Source organism: Herpailurus yagouaroundi, unplaced genomic scaffold, assembly GCF_014898765.1.
Source record: "Herpailurus yagouaroundi ecotype Mexico unplaced genomic scaffold, PumYag 215, whole genome shotgun sequence".
NCBI classification, from domain to species: Eukaryota; Metazoa; Chordata; class Mammalia; order Carnivora; family Felidae; genus Herpailurus; species Herpailurus yagouaroundi.
Window position 1 is genome coordinate 8,848,600 of NW_024412446.1, and position 18,811 is coordinate 8,867,410.

At 47.8% G+C, this 18,811-nt stretch overlaps 1 protein-coding gene across 1 annotated transcript in view; it reads left to right on the top strand.

The window, feature by feature from the left end:
* Positions 1 to 18,811, top strand: part of NXN (nucleoredoxin) — a 164,931-nt gene that overhangs the window by 117,370 nt on the left and 28,750 nt on the right. The window contains exon 3 of the mRNA XM_040455094.1: positions 17,689 to 17,806. Coding sequence (XP_040311028.1) covers positions 17,689 to 17,806 — 118 coding nt within the window. The remainder of the gene's footprint in view (positions 1 to 17,688; positions 17,807 to 18,811) is intronic.

The following is an 18,811-nucleotide window of genomic DNA, read 5'->3' on the forward strand; positions in this document are numbered from 1 at the left end:
TAACTGGCTAGCCGTATGCGTGGTGTAGGTCTGAAGTTGCGCTAAGCACCTGATCTATCTAGAAAACACTGTCATCTCCCCCACCCTCCGTGTCCTGTACTTGGACGCTGCTTCACCCCATTTCTCTAGCACTTATAGCAACTGGGGACATTCATGCCGTTTTCTCCTTTCTTGTTACCATCTGAAGTCTCAAACTGAGAGTAGTTAACCAGCGAGGCAGGCCGCCTGTGTTTCTTCTCAGTATGAAGCATTTGGAACCAATTGTGCGGTGGCCCCTTTGAGTTAGCTGTTTAGAAGTAAAACAACACACACTAATACTTCATTGTAAAAATGCCTTTCCGGCCAATATCTTGGACTTTTGTGTGTCTATGGAAACGCCCATCTAAATTTCCTGCTTGATTTTTTTTTCTTCGCAGCCAGGCATTAACCTGGCAAATACTACTACCCTTTTTTTTTTTTTTTTTTTTTTTAATTCTGCTGGTGTGAAGCAAGTGGCAGAAGTTACCTTTTGGAGATCAGAGATCAGCACTCAGTAATTGGACATGAACCGTTGGTGGTTGACGTCCTATTGCGTGTGACAAGACAGCAGAGAACCTCTGCTGAATTAATAGTTTCATCTTAGACCCTTCCCTCACCCTGTTTTATAACAGCTTTATCTAGCAGGGAGATGTGAATCGACGTTTCTTTGTAAGAGTCCGGGAATATAATACTTTGTTCTGTGTTTACTCCCATATTTACTTCTATATAGGGTACGTAGCTCCTTTTCTCCTTATTCTACATGAATCACTTGGATGCATAAATTCAAGGACATTTGTTTGCGGCTCTCCTACATCTGTCTTGAATTTCATCTTTTCCACCCTGTCTTCTACTTTCCAAACAATTTACCTCCCTCTTTCTCTCTCCCTGCTGTTATTTATTTCACCAGGGACCCTTTCATTTCAAGAGTTGGCAGAGGGGACCAGTGCAAGCCACAGTCCATTTCTATATAAAGGCGCTTAGGAGCATGGTGATCACAGCTTCTTAGTATAGGACACGACTCCCCTCACTCGGGACACAGCTGGTCCATAGCAGTGTGGCCGAGGCTGGTTTCAGAGCCGCGGAGGAGCGTGCCGGGTTCCCAGTGAGGTAATGTCGTTCTCGTCATGGACCAATCCGGTCCAATTTACGGAGGACCTTCATGTGCCAGGCTCTGTGCAGAATGGTGCCTTATAACCGTCCTCTTTGATCTTTTTTTCCAGACTGGGAATTTCTCACATCATTGTAAATGTTTCCTTTCCTCCCCTTGTCATTTGGCCGGGGCTCAGTGGGCCTTCCTGAGGCAGGAAAATGGTAACAAGGGGTTTAACCGGGCACTTGGAAGGTTCTGCCAAGAAACAGAGCTTTCGTCCCCCCCCGGGGGGGGGGGGGGGGGGGGGGGGTGCAGGGGAGAACACAGCAAACACACCCAATGTAATAACAATCAGGTAGGAAATTTGAAGGGAGCACTCTGCTGAGTGCTAATAGCTCCACTGTGGAACAGGTCTGGATGGCACTAAAATGATAAACATCTCTGTAATTCTCACAAACCACACTTTCTGCCCCTGTTTTCATTTCAAGAGTGGACGTGGAAACGCTCAGCTCGCCCTGCTGGCCTGTAAGTTTCAGCAAGGGGTTAGGAGGTGTTACACCATCACAGTCCTCATTTCCTGGAAACTGCGGGAAGCTTTGAGCCTGTTTGCCTGATTTCTTTTTGGAAGGCAACTTATTTAGTAGCTGTTTAGGGGCTACGATGAATGTGTGAAAATAAAATGCCAGCTTGCTCGTTTTTCGTGCCGCATCTGTAGAGTCGAACGCGAGGAGCCAGTTAAGTGCCCTCTTTCTTGGCCTGAACATCGTCATGGTCATCATCACTGATTGAGTTCCCACTGCATGTGAGGCACTGAGGATGCGAAAGCAGCACGAGATGTATTCCCCTGGAGGAATGCATCTGGTGAAGGTCATGTGAGCTGGTCTTTTTGGTTTTGAGCCCCATGAAAATGACGGTGGTAGGATGGCATCTCCCTTCACGTCTCAAAACTCCCTTGTTGCCACAAGTCATGAAACCTGCCCCTTTCTCACTGGAGTTTTCCACCGTGGTACCTGGTCCAGGAGCTCTGTCTAGTGCTGAGTTTGAGAGTTAATAGAAAATCAGAGCCTGGAGCTCCAAGGTCATAGCTTGCCAGCACCCCCAGAATGGAGGAGGCTGTCCTCAGGACCCACCCTGTGCTAACCCCATCTCAGTTGTGGGGGAAGGGGTTCTGTTTTCAGATGAAAAAGCCTTCTTAGCATGGATTTTTTTTTTTAAACAAAATGAAAACCTTGCTGGCGTATTTTCTGTAAAGTCCTTTGGATGGATTGGTTAGGGTGAATTGATGGTCTCTGCCACCTTCCAACTAAGGGCAGGGAGGGAAGAGAGAGATTCCCACCTTGACAGGGGACTTCCTGCAGCAGAACCCCACATCTACAAGGAGCGGTACCCTTTCTTCCAGAGTTCCTTTCTTTCCTTTTGGTTTTCTTTCAACCTTATGGGTCCTCTAACAATCTGGCGTGCAGACACTCAGAATAGATTTTTCTGTGGTATGAACTTAACATTCTGGGTTGAGCTTGGATGGCGACACATCTCTCAAAGGAGGTGGCAGATCAGGGATCCCAGCGTTCAAGTAAAAACACACTGCTCAGAGTGAATGTGGGCAAACTCGAGCTCTTTCCTGATTATATCAGCAGAGGGATGGATCCACAATGACACACGCCACAGAAACCCTATCTCTCCTCCCCCACCCTCACCCCCAGGCCCCCTGAGTGATTGCCTTTGGAGCTGGAACATGGTCTCTCAGATTCCAGACTGACTCTGGCTCCTTGTCCTGTGTCATGGGCAAACTCCCAGCCACTTTAATCCTTCTCTCTCTACAGCATTTGGCCCTGGTCTGTTATTACTAGCCACCCTCTTACAATTCCAAACCACTGTGCCCAGTAGAGGTTTTTATACCAGATGGGGCTTTAGGAAATCCCTCTGTCAGCTTGTGAGAGCTGAGGCACGGGGAAACAGAACAGCCTTTCCCTCCGTCTGTGGTGTCGGCCAGAAAGAACTTGGCAGCCATATGTCGCTTTGTACTCCCAACAAACTGCTCATCTCCTGGCTTGTTGAGTCATTAGGGCAGGAAGTTGTACAGCATAGTCAACGAACCTCTTTAATTAGCGTTACACATGGTACCAGGTTCCAAGTGTTCAGGAACGGGATTCTCTCAGGCCACAGGGAGCTAGAGTGATTGGGAGATACTTTGGGGAAAAAAGAAATATTTTGCATTTCAGCAGTTTCAAAAGGCTGAGAAGAAAATATTTACATTTTTGCCTTTGTGTTTGTGGGCATCATCGCGAACCTTAATAATTTGTTGTTGTTGTTGTTGTCGTTGACTGAAGCTGATCTGAAGGTGCAGCTTTCTTTTTTTTTTCCTTTTTTCTGTTTTTTAATGTTTGTTTATTTTTGAGAGAGAGAGAGACAGAGACAGAGCATGAGTGGGGGAGGGGCAGAGAGAGGGAGATACAGAACCCGAAGCAGGCTCCGGGCTCTGAGCTGTCAGCACAGAGCCCGATGTGGGGCTTGAAGTCACAAACTGTGAGATCATGACCTAAGCAGAAGTCGGACACTTAACCGATTGGGCCACCCAGGTGCCCCCCTAAGGTGCAACTTTCTGAAAGGAAGTTTAGTGGCAGAGTTTCTTGGTGAGTGACCCCTGAGAAGGAAGGAGGAGGAAGAGGTAGCCACCGGGGTTTTGGAATGTGCTTTAGTTCCCTGCCAGCTTCTTCCATTGCTGGTTGCACAGAGCACGTGGCTTCTTTCCTATGCTCACTTTTCACCCTTGCCAGCAACCCACTACTCTGTCACCAGAATCCCAAGACTGCAGCCCACTGCCGCTAGACCCAGGTCTCCAAGCCACAGGGAATGCCACATTTTTATTTTTTAGTTTCTCATGCCCACCAGCATGGCCACCATGTGTCTCTGGCCTCTTGTGTCTCTGCCTTGTGTCTTATGTCTCGTGTCTCTGGTGGCTGTGTGCATTTCTTTTCTTTTTTTAAAAAATGTTTATTTATTTATTTTGAGAGAGAGGGAGGGAGGGAAGAAGGGAGGGGCAGAGAGAGAGAGAGAGAGAGAAAGCGAATCCCAAGCAGGCTCTGCGCTGACAGCCCTGGTGTGGGACTCGAACTCATAAACAGTGAGATCATGACCTGAACTGGAGTCAGGAGTTGGACGCTTAACCGACTAAGCCACCCAGGTGCCCCTCTGTTGTGTGCATTTCTTAGTTGATTTCTCTCACTCCACAGACTGGATGCTAGTTTGGAAAATGTCTTCATTTCCATGAAGAAGGGGAGCTGTTGCCCCCACCCCCACCCCTCGAGTCGTTGTTGGGGAGGTAGAGACTCCTCTGCTCATCCCTTCCTTTGTCGGGTTTGATCTGCTTACCTGCCTTCTGGCAGGAGTTCTCTTGTGGAATATTCTGTACTTACTCATACTGATTTGTGTGGGTCATCCTGGGTCCCAGCCCTGTAGGGACCAGTGGCGCTATCGTGTCCTGATCACCACAGTCAGTTACTGCTGGGGACGCGCTCTTACGGTCTGACCATGTGCCGGGCCCATTGCCCCCCCGATGGGCTGTCTGCTGTAAAACCGGAAGGGCACACGTTAGAAGTGTTCTCCTGTGAGCGCTTGCCGTGTGCCGGGGGCAGTTCTGAGCACATGTGCTATCCTCCCACCAGCCCTAGGAGATAGGCACCATGGAACCATTTTGCGATTGAATAGATTGAGGCTTGGAGAGGCAAAGTCATTTGCCCGAGGTGGCAGGGCCAGGGTTCGGACCCACACTGTCTGCCCCCAGAGCCCGTGCTCTTGCCCGCTGCACTGCTTCCTGCCCTGATGCAGTGAGGATGTGACACTGCCAGAATGCAGCCAGCCCCTTGGAGAAAGGATTAAAAGGTAGTGGTGGTTTTGTGCCCCGCCTGGTAGAAGAGAGCGTGCAGCCCTTTGTCCCGAGAATCGGCAGTGTGTCGGACAGCACTCTACAGTCACAGGGTAAGACGGAAGCATAGCATGCTGTTTGGCTGGTGAGGTGTGTGGCACAGGGCTGGCTGCTGATGGAGATGGACATCTCTCGGCTAAAGAGATAGAAGGAAGCAGCAGATACCAGACCCGACACCTCTCCTGCCAGGCGCACAGTGATTTCCGTTGGAAAAGAATATCTCGCAAAGCAAAGTGAGGCTCTTCAGAACTCAAGATGTCCGCACACCAGCAGTGAGACGCTGGCTCGTCGGGTTGTCTCCTGGCCCCCGTTCCTCTATCTGTGGGCATCCCAAATGATACAAGGCCCAAGAAGTCATTTCTTCCACCAGAATGGGAACATGCAGCTGACGTGGGTGCTAAACAGGAGTTAGAGGGTCACCACATTCTTCTACTTAGCATCAGAGAAATGGCAGTATTCTAACATCTATTGAACACTTACTAGGCAGCATTCTGAGAACCGTACATATTGTTTTTTAGTTGTTTTAAGTGTTTATTTATTTTTGAGAGAGTGTGCAAGCAGGGGAGGAGCAGAGAGAGAGGGAGACACAGAATGCGAAGCAGGATCTAGGCTCTGAGCTATCAGCACAGAGCCTGACCCCGGGCTCCAACCCACAGACTGTGAGATCACGACCTGAGCTGAAGTCAGATGCTCAACTGACTGAGCCACCCAGGCGCCCCAAGAATTTATTAATATATATTGATTAATATATTAATTAATATATTAATTCAGGGAGTTCTCACAGCAACAGTATGATGGCAGGTATTATCCCTATTTTATTCATGAGACAGTTAAGTCTCTTAAGAAGTGAACTAACTTGCCCCAGGCCCCCCCAGCTGATACATAGCAGGGTTGGGACTTGAACCCAGGCAGTCTGGCTCCAGAACCATGTTCTTAACCATTTTACCTATACCATACACTGCCTTCCACCAAAAGCATTGACTGAAGATTTGACCGAACAATAAGGTCAAACTCAGCCACCAGCTGTTGGTTCTTGTGGCCAACCCGATTTGGAATGAAGGGGTGGGTGTGTTCAACATACAGAACCAGCACCGGCACATTCCCTAAACTAGATGGAGCCAGGCTCCTTTCTTCTTTTTTGATCCTTTATCCTGGCAGTTGCCATGATCTGTCCCATCCCTGTACATAAGTAGTCATGGTTCCAACTTTTTTTTTTTAATTGCAGTAAGATAGATAAAGCATACCATTTGTCATTTTAACCATTTTTCTCTTGTAAACTGTAAGATTCCTGAAGGCAGGCATGGTATTTCACCCCCTTCATATCTTCCTGCAGCACTTTGAGTAATGTTGTAAGAAAATGACACCTAACATCAGATCGTATAGCCCAGCTGGGTCAGCTATCCATCCGCTGGAAAACTTACTGTTCTGACATTTAAAGTTATGAAGAATAAATTTTTAATGTCCCTTCTACCCAGTCTCTTTTGTTATTTTTTTTTTTAAGTTTATTTATTTATTTTGAGAGAGAGAACATGAGCAGGGGAGGGATGGAGAGAAAGGGACAGAGAGAATCCCAAGCAGGCTCTGCACTGTCAGCGCAGAGCCTCACGTGGGGCTCCACCCCACGAACTGTGAGATCATGACCTGAGCCAGAATCAAGAGTCAGATGCCTAACCAACTGAGCCACCCAGGCACCCCTTCTTTTTCGTTTAGTATAGCCTGGAGTGGCAGAGATGAACTCGGACGGATGGTGTGTGGTGTATGTAATGTGTGGCTCCTTTGCCTGCAGGAAGCAGAATGTACGTGTTCTTTTCCAAACCTCACCCTTGGGGCACAGGCCCTCTTTCTGAAGCAACTACAGTGAAGGGAGAATTGATGGTCATTCCGGCTTTGTTAAGTGCAAATCCATACGGAGGGCTTTGGTTTCTCATGATCAGCCTGGCCCTGCTCACTTTCACCTCTTCCTTGGCCTTGTCTGCTGGTTGGTTCCCTGTGTTGGCTTCAGGCAGAGGAGAGATGGGAAGGTGAAGTGGATGGGGGAATCGAAGGTCCTGTCCGAGAAAGGGAGAAGAGCTCGAATTCCACCAGCTCTTGTTTTGAGCAATTGACGCTCCAATTCAAAGAGCCTTCTGGGCCCCCAGCTATCCCAAGGAACGGGGAAGAGTCTTGGTGATAAGGAGGCCCTTTGAATGACTGAGTTTGATTGCTTAGCTAGCCATCCATTCTGGCTGTCCCCTCGACAGTTTTTCCTCTCTCCCTTCCTTCCATTCATTCATTCTTCCATTTGTCCACCCATCATTCACTGAACACATAACGTGTGCCAAGCACTGTACTTGGCAAACCAACAGCTAGCTGTACCAGGCTAAAATTTCAGCCACAGGACAGATCACACTAGAATCATGCCTCAGAAGCAAGATTTGGTCTTAACTCTGGGACAAGGTCCTGTTGGGGCACTTAGAGTGATTCTGAGCTAGCAGTAGCAATGATAACAACAATAATAATAGATATTAATCGTAGCAGGTAGCTGACTGTAATAATGTAGTACCTAGTCTATGCTAGGCTCTATTCTAAGCACATATCTAAATCTTTAAAACATCCAATGAAGTGTAGGTACTGTTAATCCCATTTTACAGATGAGAAAACCAAGAGACGGCACCTGGGTGTCTCAGTCCGGGAGTCTGACTCTTGATTTTGGCTCAGACCATGATCTCACAGTTCGCAGGGATCGAGCCCCTCATTGGACCATGGGCTGACAGCACAGAACCTGCTTGAGATTCTCTGCCCCTCTCCTACTCGCACACACACGTGTGCACGGTCTCTCTCTCTCTCTTCCCCCCCCCCCCCCCCCGAAAATAAAATAAACTTAAAAACAAAGACTCTGTTTATGATGATGATGTTGACTGTGGTCAGCATTCGGTGGAAGGGCAGGGGTAAGTCTTGCCTGAGAAGGCTGCGCTGACCTTGCCGACGAGCTTGCTGATGAATCTTACATCTGTGTTAGCTTTGGCTTGATCCCATAGATTTGCAGCAGCTGTTGAGAAATAAAAACTTGGACCCCCAGTCAAGTGCGAGACCCAGTCCTCGGAATGAGAGGCAGATTCTGAGTCACCCTCCGGAGTTGGGGCTTCTCAGAAATCACCAGGTTGCATTTCCCTGTGGCATCTGTGGGTGCTGACGAATCCCCATGGTGTTTCAGATTAGCTTGGCTTTGTAGTGTGCATTTTTACAGTTTACCAGCTCCCAGTCCTGTCCCTTTTGATATTTGCTTCATTGTTCCGTGGATCACTAGAGAAGTGTTTCTGGCCGGCATTCCTAGGATGATCGCTCCAACCACAGCCTTCAGAGTCGCTAACCAGAACCAGCCGCCAGGCCGAGGAATGAGAACTCTCAAGTAACTCAATAGTCCGCTCTGTCATCCTTTTTGATTTTTGCCAAGTTGAGCTAATATTGTCTCCCCTTCCTTTTTTTCCATTTCGTCTTTGCTGCCTTGCTTCTGAATCTGGCACGCTAATTATAAGCACTTAGATCTCTAAGCTTAGAGGGTTTGCTGTGACCTATTCTGCCTGAGTTACCTGGCCTTTGGGCAGCTCTGAAGGAAGGTGGCACAGCCAGTCTGACTGTTGTCAGTGTGAACTCTGAGTGGACGTTTGGCCGGATGGTCACTGGAGGGGGAGCAGGCACTGGTAGTCAAAGTCACTCGGTTGTCCCCAGCTGCAGCAGTGCCAGCCAGGGAGGTCCTTTTAAAGTGCTGAGGTTGGGGTGCCTGGGTGGGTCCGTCTGTTAAGCGACTCTTGGTTTTGGCTCAGGTCATGATCTCCCAGTTCGTGGGTTCAAGCCCCGCATCAGGCTCTGCGCTGACAGTGCTGAACCTGCTTGGGATTCTCTCTCTCCGTCTCTCTGCTCCTTCCCCCCTACCCCCTTTCTCTCAAAATAAATAAATAAACTTTTTTAAAAACTTGGAGGTTGCAGGAGGCTTTTTTCTCCGATGGCCAGTGGAATGTGATCCCCTGCTCTACATCCAGTGTCTGGTTCAAAGGCTGCTGGGACGGGCACCGTGGGCCTTGGCATCTCTGCGCCAGGCCCACAGTCACCCTCTCCAGAAGGTGGGGAGACCAAGCGGAGGGTCCCATCAGAATCACACGTGGTGTTGGAGTTCTAAGCAGAGAGAAGAGCAGAATCCACAGAGTCCGTTCAAAACAATTTCCATATGCCCCTTTAAAACCTGGCAGTCCAGCGTGGGAAGTGGAAGGCAGAAAGGAAGGGGTGGAGAGGGGGGAGCAAGCAGACTGCGTAAAGCTGGCTCCAGACTGTGTGTATGTTTTGCAGAAGGTGCTTATGGCGAAACTACCACTCGCCACAGAAGGAAATCCCAGTTTTCTGAGGCATCTTACAACACAGGCTACTAACTATACAGTTGATTGATTACCTTTACAATAGAGTTGACAGGAAAATGTTTTTTTGAAGAGGACGCTGACAAGACAAGGGGGAACTAAGTGTAAATTTGATGCTGATATTAGCGACGTGCCCCATGTGTGCAGCGCTTTGGTTTTCAGAGTATCTCCACACACGGCGCCTCATTTCACTTCGTCCTGAGATGTGGGTGTTACTCTGCAAGGCAAGAGCCATGACCTGGAGCCAGGGAACTGTGTCGCCTACTGATGTCCACTGAGAGATCACGGCCTGGATATAAACTGAGCCCCTTAAAGTGCACTTTTTCGGCACTACCAGATTTCCTCCCAAGAAGGATCTTTAAGAGAGTGAGGCAGTGCTGATTCAGTGATGGCTCCTGACTCTGATGATCACACCAAGGAGGAATACGAGCTCCTTCTTGGGGATCCTTACAAATAAGTGCAGTTAGTGTGCCTCTGATCTTCAGCATCCTGAAGGCCAAGGATGAACGGGAGGTTGCAGGCGGTAGTCGGTTCTGGAAGAGTTTAGGAGTGTAACTGCAACACGCAGTGAGAGACTGACTTTCCACTCTTCAGTATTACATCATTGTGGAGTTTAGGCAAATGCTGATTTTTATTAGAGGGAGTTTTATGGATGGGGCAATATCCTAGCTCTCTCGGTTGATCAAGGTCAAGCCATGCCCTAAAATGAACTCGTAAGACAAGGGGAGTCATTATCTGAGGTCCGTAGACCACTTGGGATCAGACAGGTTCACTGACAGTCTTCAAGGAGTTCACGAATTCTATGAAATTACACACAGACTTTTGTGTATGTGCATTTTTCTCTGGGGAAAGGATCTGTAGCTTTTATCCTCAAAAGTGTCTGTGACCCCAAAATGGTTATGGAGCCACTGTTTTAAAGTGGCCTTTTTGAAAATCTTTGGTGGACTGGAGATGTCATGCATACTTGAAAAGGCACAGGAGGTGAGTCTTGGGATCATTTCTTTAAGCTCAAGCTTTTCTCTTTTCCAGTCAGCATAAGAGACTCATCAAAGTGGACCTCTGTGACTTTTCTAACGGAAAGTTCACTTTCTGATTCAAGTATCAAACTTGACATGGTTAGAATGATCATTCCCGTGCCCACTGTACTGGCTCAGAGCAGAGCAACTGTGATGCTGCAGCCTGAGAAAGACAGTCCCATGCAGCCTGCACATCACTGACGAATGATATAAGTTCCTAAAAAAATCTCTATCATATGGGGCGCCTGGGTGGCTCAGTCGGTTGAGTGTCCGACTTCGGCTCAGGTCATGATCTCACAGTTCGTGGGTTCGAGCCCCGCATCAGGCTCTGTGCTGACCGCTTGCTCAGAGCCTGGAGCCTGCTTCAGATTCTGTGTCTCCTACTCTCTCTGCCCCTCCCCCGTTCACGCTTTGTCTCACTCTGTTTCTCAAAAATAAATAAATGTAAAAAAAATTTTTTTTAAATGTCTATCAATAAAATTATACCATGATGTATTAGTCTACAGAAGGACTGACTTTTCAGTGTCAGATGTGAGTCTAAAAGCATAATTATTTTCCACTGAACCAGTGGGCCTTTTTTTGGAAATAAAAGATCCCACAACTATGGATAAAACACAAGCCAGGATCTTCCTTGAGATCCCGTGTGAAAAAAAGGGGGGGTGGATCCCTAGGGAGGGAGGGATGGGAAGGATTATGGGGGTTATAGTTTCTTACCTCTCCAAGAAGGATACTGAGAAAAAAGAAATGTCTCTGATGATTAGGGGTGGGACAGCCAGAGGGCATCATAGTCCTTCTGCTTCATGAGGGAACCAGACCAAATTGTTCTTTTTTATCTGTGGGGGTTGAGGAGACAGCATCCCTATTTTTAGAGTCTTAAGTACTGTACTGAGGGGCGCCTGGGTGGCTCAGTCGATTAAGTGTCTGACTTTTGTTTTTTTAACGTTTATTTTTTTGAGAGAAAGAGACAGTGCAAGCAGGAGAGGGGCAGAGAGAGGGTGATATAGAATCCAAAGCAGACTCCAGGCTCTGAGCTGTCAGCACAGAGCCCAATGTGGGGCTTGAACTTGTGAACCACGAGATCATGACCTGAGCCAAAGTCAGCTGCTTAACCAACTGATCCACCCAGGCACCCCAAGTGTCTGACTCTTGATTTCAGTTCAGGTCATGATCTCACAGTTTTTGGGTTCGAGACCCACGTCTGGCTCTGTGCTGGTGGTGTGGAGCCTGCTTGAGATTCTCTCTCTCTCTCTCTCTCTCTCTCTCTCTCTCTCTCTCTCCCTCCCTCCTCTCTCTCTTCCTCTCTCTTTCTCTCTCTCCCTCTCTCTTCCTCTCTCTTTCTCTCTCTCCCTCTCTCTTCCTCTTTCTCTCTCTCCCTTCTGCAGTCTATGCCCCTCCCCCACCTGGACACACTCGCACTCTCTAAATGAACTTGAGAATGCCAGTATCTTCTTTAAAAAAAAAAAAAAGTACTTTACTAATGCTCTCGGGGTAACCCCAGTAGGCCGGCCAGCCCATAGGTCACCCTGTCATCATGTCAGCTGGGGAGCATGGTCCTGACTCACACTGGGTGGCTAAGCATTTAGATGCTAGGTGACCCAGGTACCCAAACCCACCCTTCCTTAAAAATATATAGCCAAAAGTCAATCACATGCTTATATTTCAAGTACATGTAGGTGCCCACATGCAAACCACTCTTATTATAATCACGTTGAACTCTCCATTTTTATGTTTAAGGCCCACAGATTGCAAGCTACTTTAGGGACAAGTCTAGTGACCCATAAATAAAGTCTTGTTACCAGATGCCATTTGTCTGTGGGAGCCCCAAGCCCCAGAGTAGATATGATAGTAGTGATCCCTTAACAATACATGTGACCAGGGAAGATTTCTCCTAGGAAGGCAAGGGTGGCTTAACCTTGGAGTTAAAGGCTACTAATGAAATATACTGCAACAGATCAAAAGAGTAACCATAGAGGCGCCTGAGTGGCTCAGTTGGTTAACCGTCTGGCTCTTGGTTTCGGCTCAGATCATGATCTAATAATGGTTTGTGCGTTCAAGCCCCATATCAGGCTCTGTAGTGACAGCACAGAGATTGTTTGGGATTCTTTCTCTGCCTCTACCCTGCTTGTGCTCTCTCTCTCCAAATAAAAAATAAACTTAAAAATTAAAAAAAAAAAAACCCATAAAGTAACCATCCATTCCTGATAAAACTTTTAGGTCAAAAAGTGCACACAAGCCTATATTTTTTTAATTGTGGTAAAATACAGATAACGTAAAATTCACCATCTTAACCATTTTTAATTCATTCTCAATGACATGCGGCCCTTCATGGCCACCCATCCCTGTAACTCTTTTGATCTTGTAAAACTGAGCCTCTATACCCATTAAACAGTAATACCAGCTTTCTTCCATCTCCACCGTCCACCCAACCCCAATGGTGGTAGCAACCACCATTATAATTTCTGTCTTTATGACTTTGACTACTCTAGGTACCTCATAGGAATGGAAACACACGGTATTTGTATTTTTGTGACTGGCTTCTTTCATTTAGCACGGTGTCCCCAAGGTTCATACACATAGTAGCACGTGTCAGAATTTCCTTCCGTTTTTTCTTTAATTCCACTTTTTTTTTTTTTTTAAAGATTGTTTTTAGGTTTGGGGCGCCTGGGTGGCTCAGTTGGTTGAGTGTCCGACTTCGGCTCATTCATGATCTTGCGGTCTGTGAGTTTGAGCCCCGCATCAGGCTCTGTGCTGACAGCTCAGAGCCTGGAGCCTGCTTCGGATTCTATGTCTCCCTCTCTCTCTGCCCCTCCCCTGCTCATGCTCTGTCTCTCTCTCTCTCTCTCAGTCAAAACTGAATAAAACATTTAAAAAGTTTTTTTAAAAAAAAGATTGTTTTTAGGTTTATTGACTTATTTTGAGAGAGGGAGAGAGCGAACATGTGGGAGGGCAGAGAAGGGTGGGAAGAGAGAGAGAATCCTAAGCAGGTTCCCCACTGTCAGCACAGAACCTGACAAGGGGCTCAGACTCCCAAACTGAGACACCGTTACCTGAGCAGAAATCAAGAGGTGGATGCTTAACCAACTGAGCCACCCAGGTGCCCCAGAATTTCCTTCCTTTTAAGGCTGAATAACATTCAAGACTATTTTGTTTAACATGTTCAAGAGTATCCGTCTCACGGGGCACCTGGGTGGCTCAGTGGGTTAAGCGTCCAACTTTGGCTCAGATCATGATCTCACAGTTTGTGGGTTTGAGCCCCGCATCAGGCTCTGTGCTGACAGCTCGGAGCCTGGAGCCTGCTTCTGATTCTGTGTTTCCCTCTCTCTCTGCTCCTCCCCTGCTTATGCTCTGTCTCTCAAAAATAAACAAATGTAACAACAACAACAAAAAAAAGAGTATCCATCTCATACCAATGGCTAGTCTTATATATAATAGTAAAAGGTATACCCATTATGATCAGGTGGAAGTTAAAGATGATTGCTACTTACTATTGTCCTGGAAAATTCCAGCCAATATAGTTCTTTAAGAAAAGGAAATAAATGATGTAATTGTGGAAAAGGAAGGTGAAGTTATGTTTATTTGCAAATAGCATGGCTTTCTATTCAGGCTAAAAACGTGCTTTGAAGTAAGAGTGTACATTTAAAAATTAGTCAGGTTTTACAACTCCATCTTTCTGTCTGTGACCTCGACCCCACCCTCTGGCCTATTCAAGGACTCTGTTCTTGCATTTTTCCTTCTCATCAATATTTTCCTCTTCTGGATTATCCCCAGCAGCATATACTAAAGCATCTCCCATCTTTAAAATACTGCCCCCTGACTTCATCTTTAAAACATCCTCTCTCTGACCTCATCATGTGTTTCTCCAGCTACAGTCCTATTCTCTGCTCCCTTTCCAGCAAAACTCTTAAAGTTATCTGTAGTCACTACCTTAGCCCCTTATCTGCCATGTTCTTTTTCTCTTGATAGCCTTTCCTGTTTTTATTGTTCCCGCTTGGTGTTTCGTGTGGGAAGCCGACTCGAGTTTGTCTGGTCCCAGGGCCCCTCTAGGTGTGTGTGCCGGACAGAGCTGCATCCCGTTGTCTCCCTCTTCCAACTCACTCTTTTTTCCTCACTTTACTGACTCCTCCTTGACTGTCAAGGTCGTGAATAAACTTAGCTGCCACATCTCTGGTCAGTTCTCTGCCCTCATCTTACTCAACGTGTCAGCAGCATTTGACACTATAGTGTACTCTCTCCCTAAAACACTTTTGCCACCTGCCTTTTGGGACACCGGAGTCTCCCCGTTTTCCTTCTATGTCATGTGTCACTCCTTCTCAGTCTTTTGTGGGTGGTCCCTGGCTCTGCTCTGGGGTGCCTTGTCCTCTGTAGCCTGTCCTCTCCTTGGATAACCTCATGGAGGCTCATGACCCCTCACAGCATCCAGGCAGCGACAATCCCTGATTTATAGCTCATGCCCCCCAGCTCCCCAGAGCCTAGACTTGTAAGTCCAGGTGCCTCCTTGAAATCTCCCCTTGCACATCTAATGGGCATCTCAGGTTGACCTCTCTTATCTCCATCTTTCCCTCCCAAACTTTTGCCTCCATTTTTCCTCATCTTGGTTCATAGGACCCCTTGACACACTTTTGCTCAAACTCCAAAACCATAGTACATCCTTCATCTTTTTCTTTCCCTTATCCCTTCCACATATTCAGTCTGTCAACCTACTCTATTGACTGTCTTAAGAATACATCATGTCCTCACTCTCTTCTGCTATAACCCAGGTCCTCCTCACTGCTCTCAACTTCTGCCTGGGCTGTTTGCACTGGCCTCTCCAGATCCTGCCTTCTCCTTGTCTTCCCCTACAGTATGTTCCCTCAGGGCTGCCAGAGTGACCTTTTAAACTGTAAATCAAATCATACCACTCCCCTGCTAATGCTCTGTAGTTTCCTGTTACACTTAGAATAAAATTCCATCATTTTTACTAGTCTACAGGGCCTTAAAGATCTGCCAAGAGCGCCCTTCTGACCTCATTGTGGCCCCTCTCCCCGACTCTATCTGACTGTGTCTACCCCAGCCTTCTTTCTGATCTGCCTCCCAGCCTCTAACAGGTGCCCTGGGCCTCAGGTGGCCTTCCCCCATGAGCACGTGACTAGCCCCATCTCATATCCGGGATCTGTGCTCAAATGCCATTTCTTCAAAGATGCCGTCCCTGACTACTCGCCAAAATATGTACCCTAGGAGGGTGCCTGGGTGGCTCAGTTGGTTAAGCGTCCCACTTTGACCTGGGTCATGATCTCACGGTTCGTGGGTTCGAGCCCCGCGTCGGGCTCTGTGCTGATAAGAGCCTGGAGCCTGTTCCAGATTCTGTGTGTCTCTGTCTCTCAAAAATAAACATTGAGGGAAAAAAAAATTTTTTTTTTAAGTAATATTGGTAAGAATACTGAGGAATGGGCTCTCGTTTGCCACTGGTAGAAATATAAAGTTGCCCAAGCTTTTTAAGTGGTGAGTCATGGGTGATTTTTATCTCAGTTTTTACGGTTTGCTGTGTTTCTCATTTTTTCCAATAATTACTCCCCCCCCATAATTACTTTTTAAATCAGATAAATCCCTTCATCTTCCTTCCTGCCCCCCTTTAAAATTATTAACCTGGCTGGATCCTTGTACTTGCAGACTTAGGAAGCTAATCCCAGCAGCAGGATGGTCTTGTTCTGCTGTTGGGCCTTTCCTCCTAAAAATGTTTGATCTGAAGCCTGTATCAGGTTTCTCTGGAATGATGTAGTACTGGTCACTGCCGACTGTATGTGCAGAGTCGCTCCTGTTAGAAGGGCTGGTTTGGGAGCCCACTGGAAAGGCAGGGCCCACCCAGTTCCAGGTGGGGTCCCACAACCTTTCCTGCCAAGACCCAGGTCTCCACAGACAGGGGAAGCCTAACATTTTGTAGCAGATACCCCACCCGACTCCTTCGCTGCTTGAGATTGAATTAAAAACAATAATAATCTGCTCTGTGCAGCTGGACTTCTGGTGCCTGCTTCCCCTTGACACATCCGCGCCCCATTCTGCCAATGCCCAGGCGGCCAGCCCTCCTGTGTGGGCCCCAGGCCCCCGGAAGGGAGGCTGCAGCTGAATCAGCAGTGGGCCATTCTTCCATTTCCCGTTGGTAGTTAGACATTTGGGCCATTCTGCCATTTCCCGTTGGTAGCTGGACATTTTGTTTAATTATGTTGCTTTCTGGGCTTGGCAGTTAAGTTCCAGAGCACCCAGTGGACCCCCCCCCCCCCCCGAATGGCGGTCACTCTGATGGCCGGGAGCTGATAAAGGAGTCTGCACATCCTCAGCTTCCTGTCCCGGGCTGTTGCATTCGTGCTTTCTCAGCCTCACCCCTCCTAGACCCTGGTCCTCTGACAGTTGGCTGAGGCAACATCGAACCTGCCAGTAGATTGTGGGTTGTTTTGAGTGGCACTGAGAACTAAGAATTGGAGCCGGCTCAGGATGTTGCTTCCCTAGTGTTTGTGGGTGAATGACACACACAGCGACTGCCCATACTCCCAAGTGCAGGAACCGATGTGGTGGGGAGAGCGCCGGATTCTGGCTACTTGGTCTTCTGTTGGGATACCCTTGTCCCCTCTCCCTTGGAGCTCAGGTGCCACAGCAGAGCCGGGAAGCAGGGGAGCACCTGCCTGCTGATGGGGTTCAGAGACACCAACAAAAAGCCTCCCTTCCTGCCTTAACCACCTGGTATTGGGGGTGCACATGTAGTTCATTTCCTAATTCATCTTTGTGTTTATGCTTTTCTTTAAAGTTTATTTATTTTGAGAGAGACAGCAGGGGAGGGGCAGAGAGACAGGGAGAGAGAGAGAATGCCAAGCAGCCTCTGCACTGTCAGCGCAGAGCCCAATGCAGGGCTCGAACTCATGAACCATGAGATCATGACCTGAGCCGAAATCAAGAGTCGGACACTTAATCAAGTGAGCCCAGCTAGGCACCCTTCATCTTTATGCCTTTTAGAGGAAGTGCCTGTGGGAGAGGTGGGGGAGAAGAGCTGTCTTAGAACAGGTGTGGTCTTCTGTTGGCCTCTGTCACAGCTTGAGCCTGGATGGGACTCAGACTCCCCTCCCCTGTCACAGACCACAGAGGCCAATGATTGTAGCTTCACTTATTCATTTCCCTGTACAGCAGTGTTTTCCAGTTCTTTCGCCCCTCAGGCCTGATGGGGCTCAAAAGGATGCTTCGATTGATCTGGTTTGGACTTAACCACCTTTTTCACTTTGCTTCTTACAGCTTAAACTTTGGAACAAATACCGAATTTCCAACATTCCATCACTAATATTCCTAGACGCCACCACCGGGAAGGTCGTGTGCAGGAATGGGCTGCTGGTGATCCGTGATGACCCAGAAGGTAGGACCTTGGCGTGTCCATCCCGTACTCCCCGTTCTGTCCCCCTACCCTGACCGTCCCTACTGGTAGAGAACATACAAATGAAATATATCTGAGGGCGTTTGTTTAGCTAGAGGATATTGTGATGAAATTGATGAAGTTATAGTATTCTCTAAGTCATGGTTAACGTTTTTAAAGAGATCAGAATGTCCCCCTTGGAGGCTTTCATTCATGGGCCAAAGGAGATGGAATCTGAAAAAGGAAGTTCAGTTCTGAGGGCTGAGGAGGTCATTGAGAAGCAACGAGAGCCTGGAGATGGACTTCTGGTGCTGTTTCCACAGCAGCCGTCACTTTAACAATTAGAGGCAAACTAAGCGGTTGTGAGATTTTTTCCTCTTTAAAATATTACCCTAGCAGAGTCATAGTCTTGATGTTGCTCTCCTGGCCTCAGGGGTGACTGACTTCATTTCTTGGTGCTGCCCAAGTCCTGCAGCCTTGGCCTTGGTGATGTACCCGGTGCAGGCTGCCCTAATCACTCTGCTCACTGGCTGTCCAAGGTCTGTTTCTGTCCCACTGGCACTGGAGTCTTAAAAGCATCCTAAGGTCTTCCCTTCCTCACTTACTATCAGTTAGGGGATTCAACCCTGGTCACAGGTTTTCCAAATAAAAATTTCACCTGCTTCAAAGAATTGCCCTCAGTAAAACCCAAGGCATGGTAGAACCAAGTTTTCACCTTCGCAGATCACACACACACACACACACACACACACACACACACTCACTCACTCACTCACTCACTCACTCACTCACTCGCACTCTCTCTCTACTCTGATCTTGTTAAAAATGCAGATTTCCCAGCTCCATCCCCAGAGATATTTGGGACCATTTGTTTCAGGGCAGGCTTGGCCATCTGCACGTTTAGTCAGTCTGCGTGTCTCCCATTCCCCCCTCCCCCAACCCCAGGCGATTTTTGAGGCGGTGGTCCACAGACCACCCTGTGAGAAAACGCTGTTCTGTTGCTCTTCC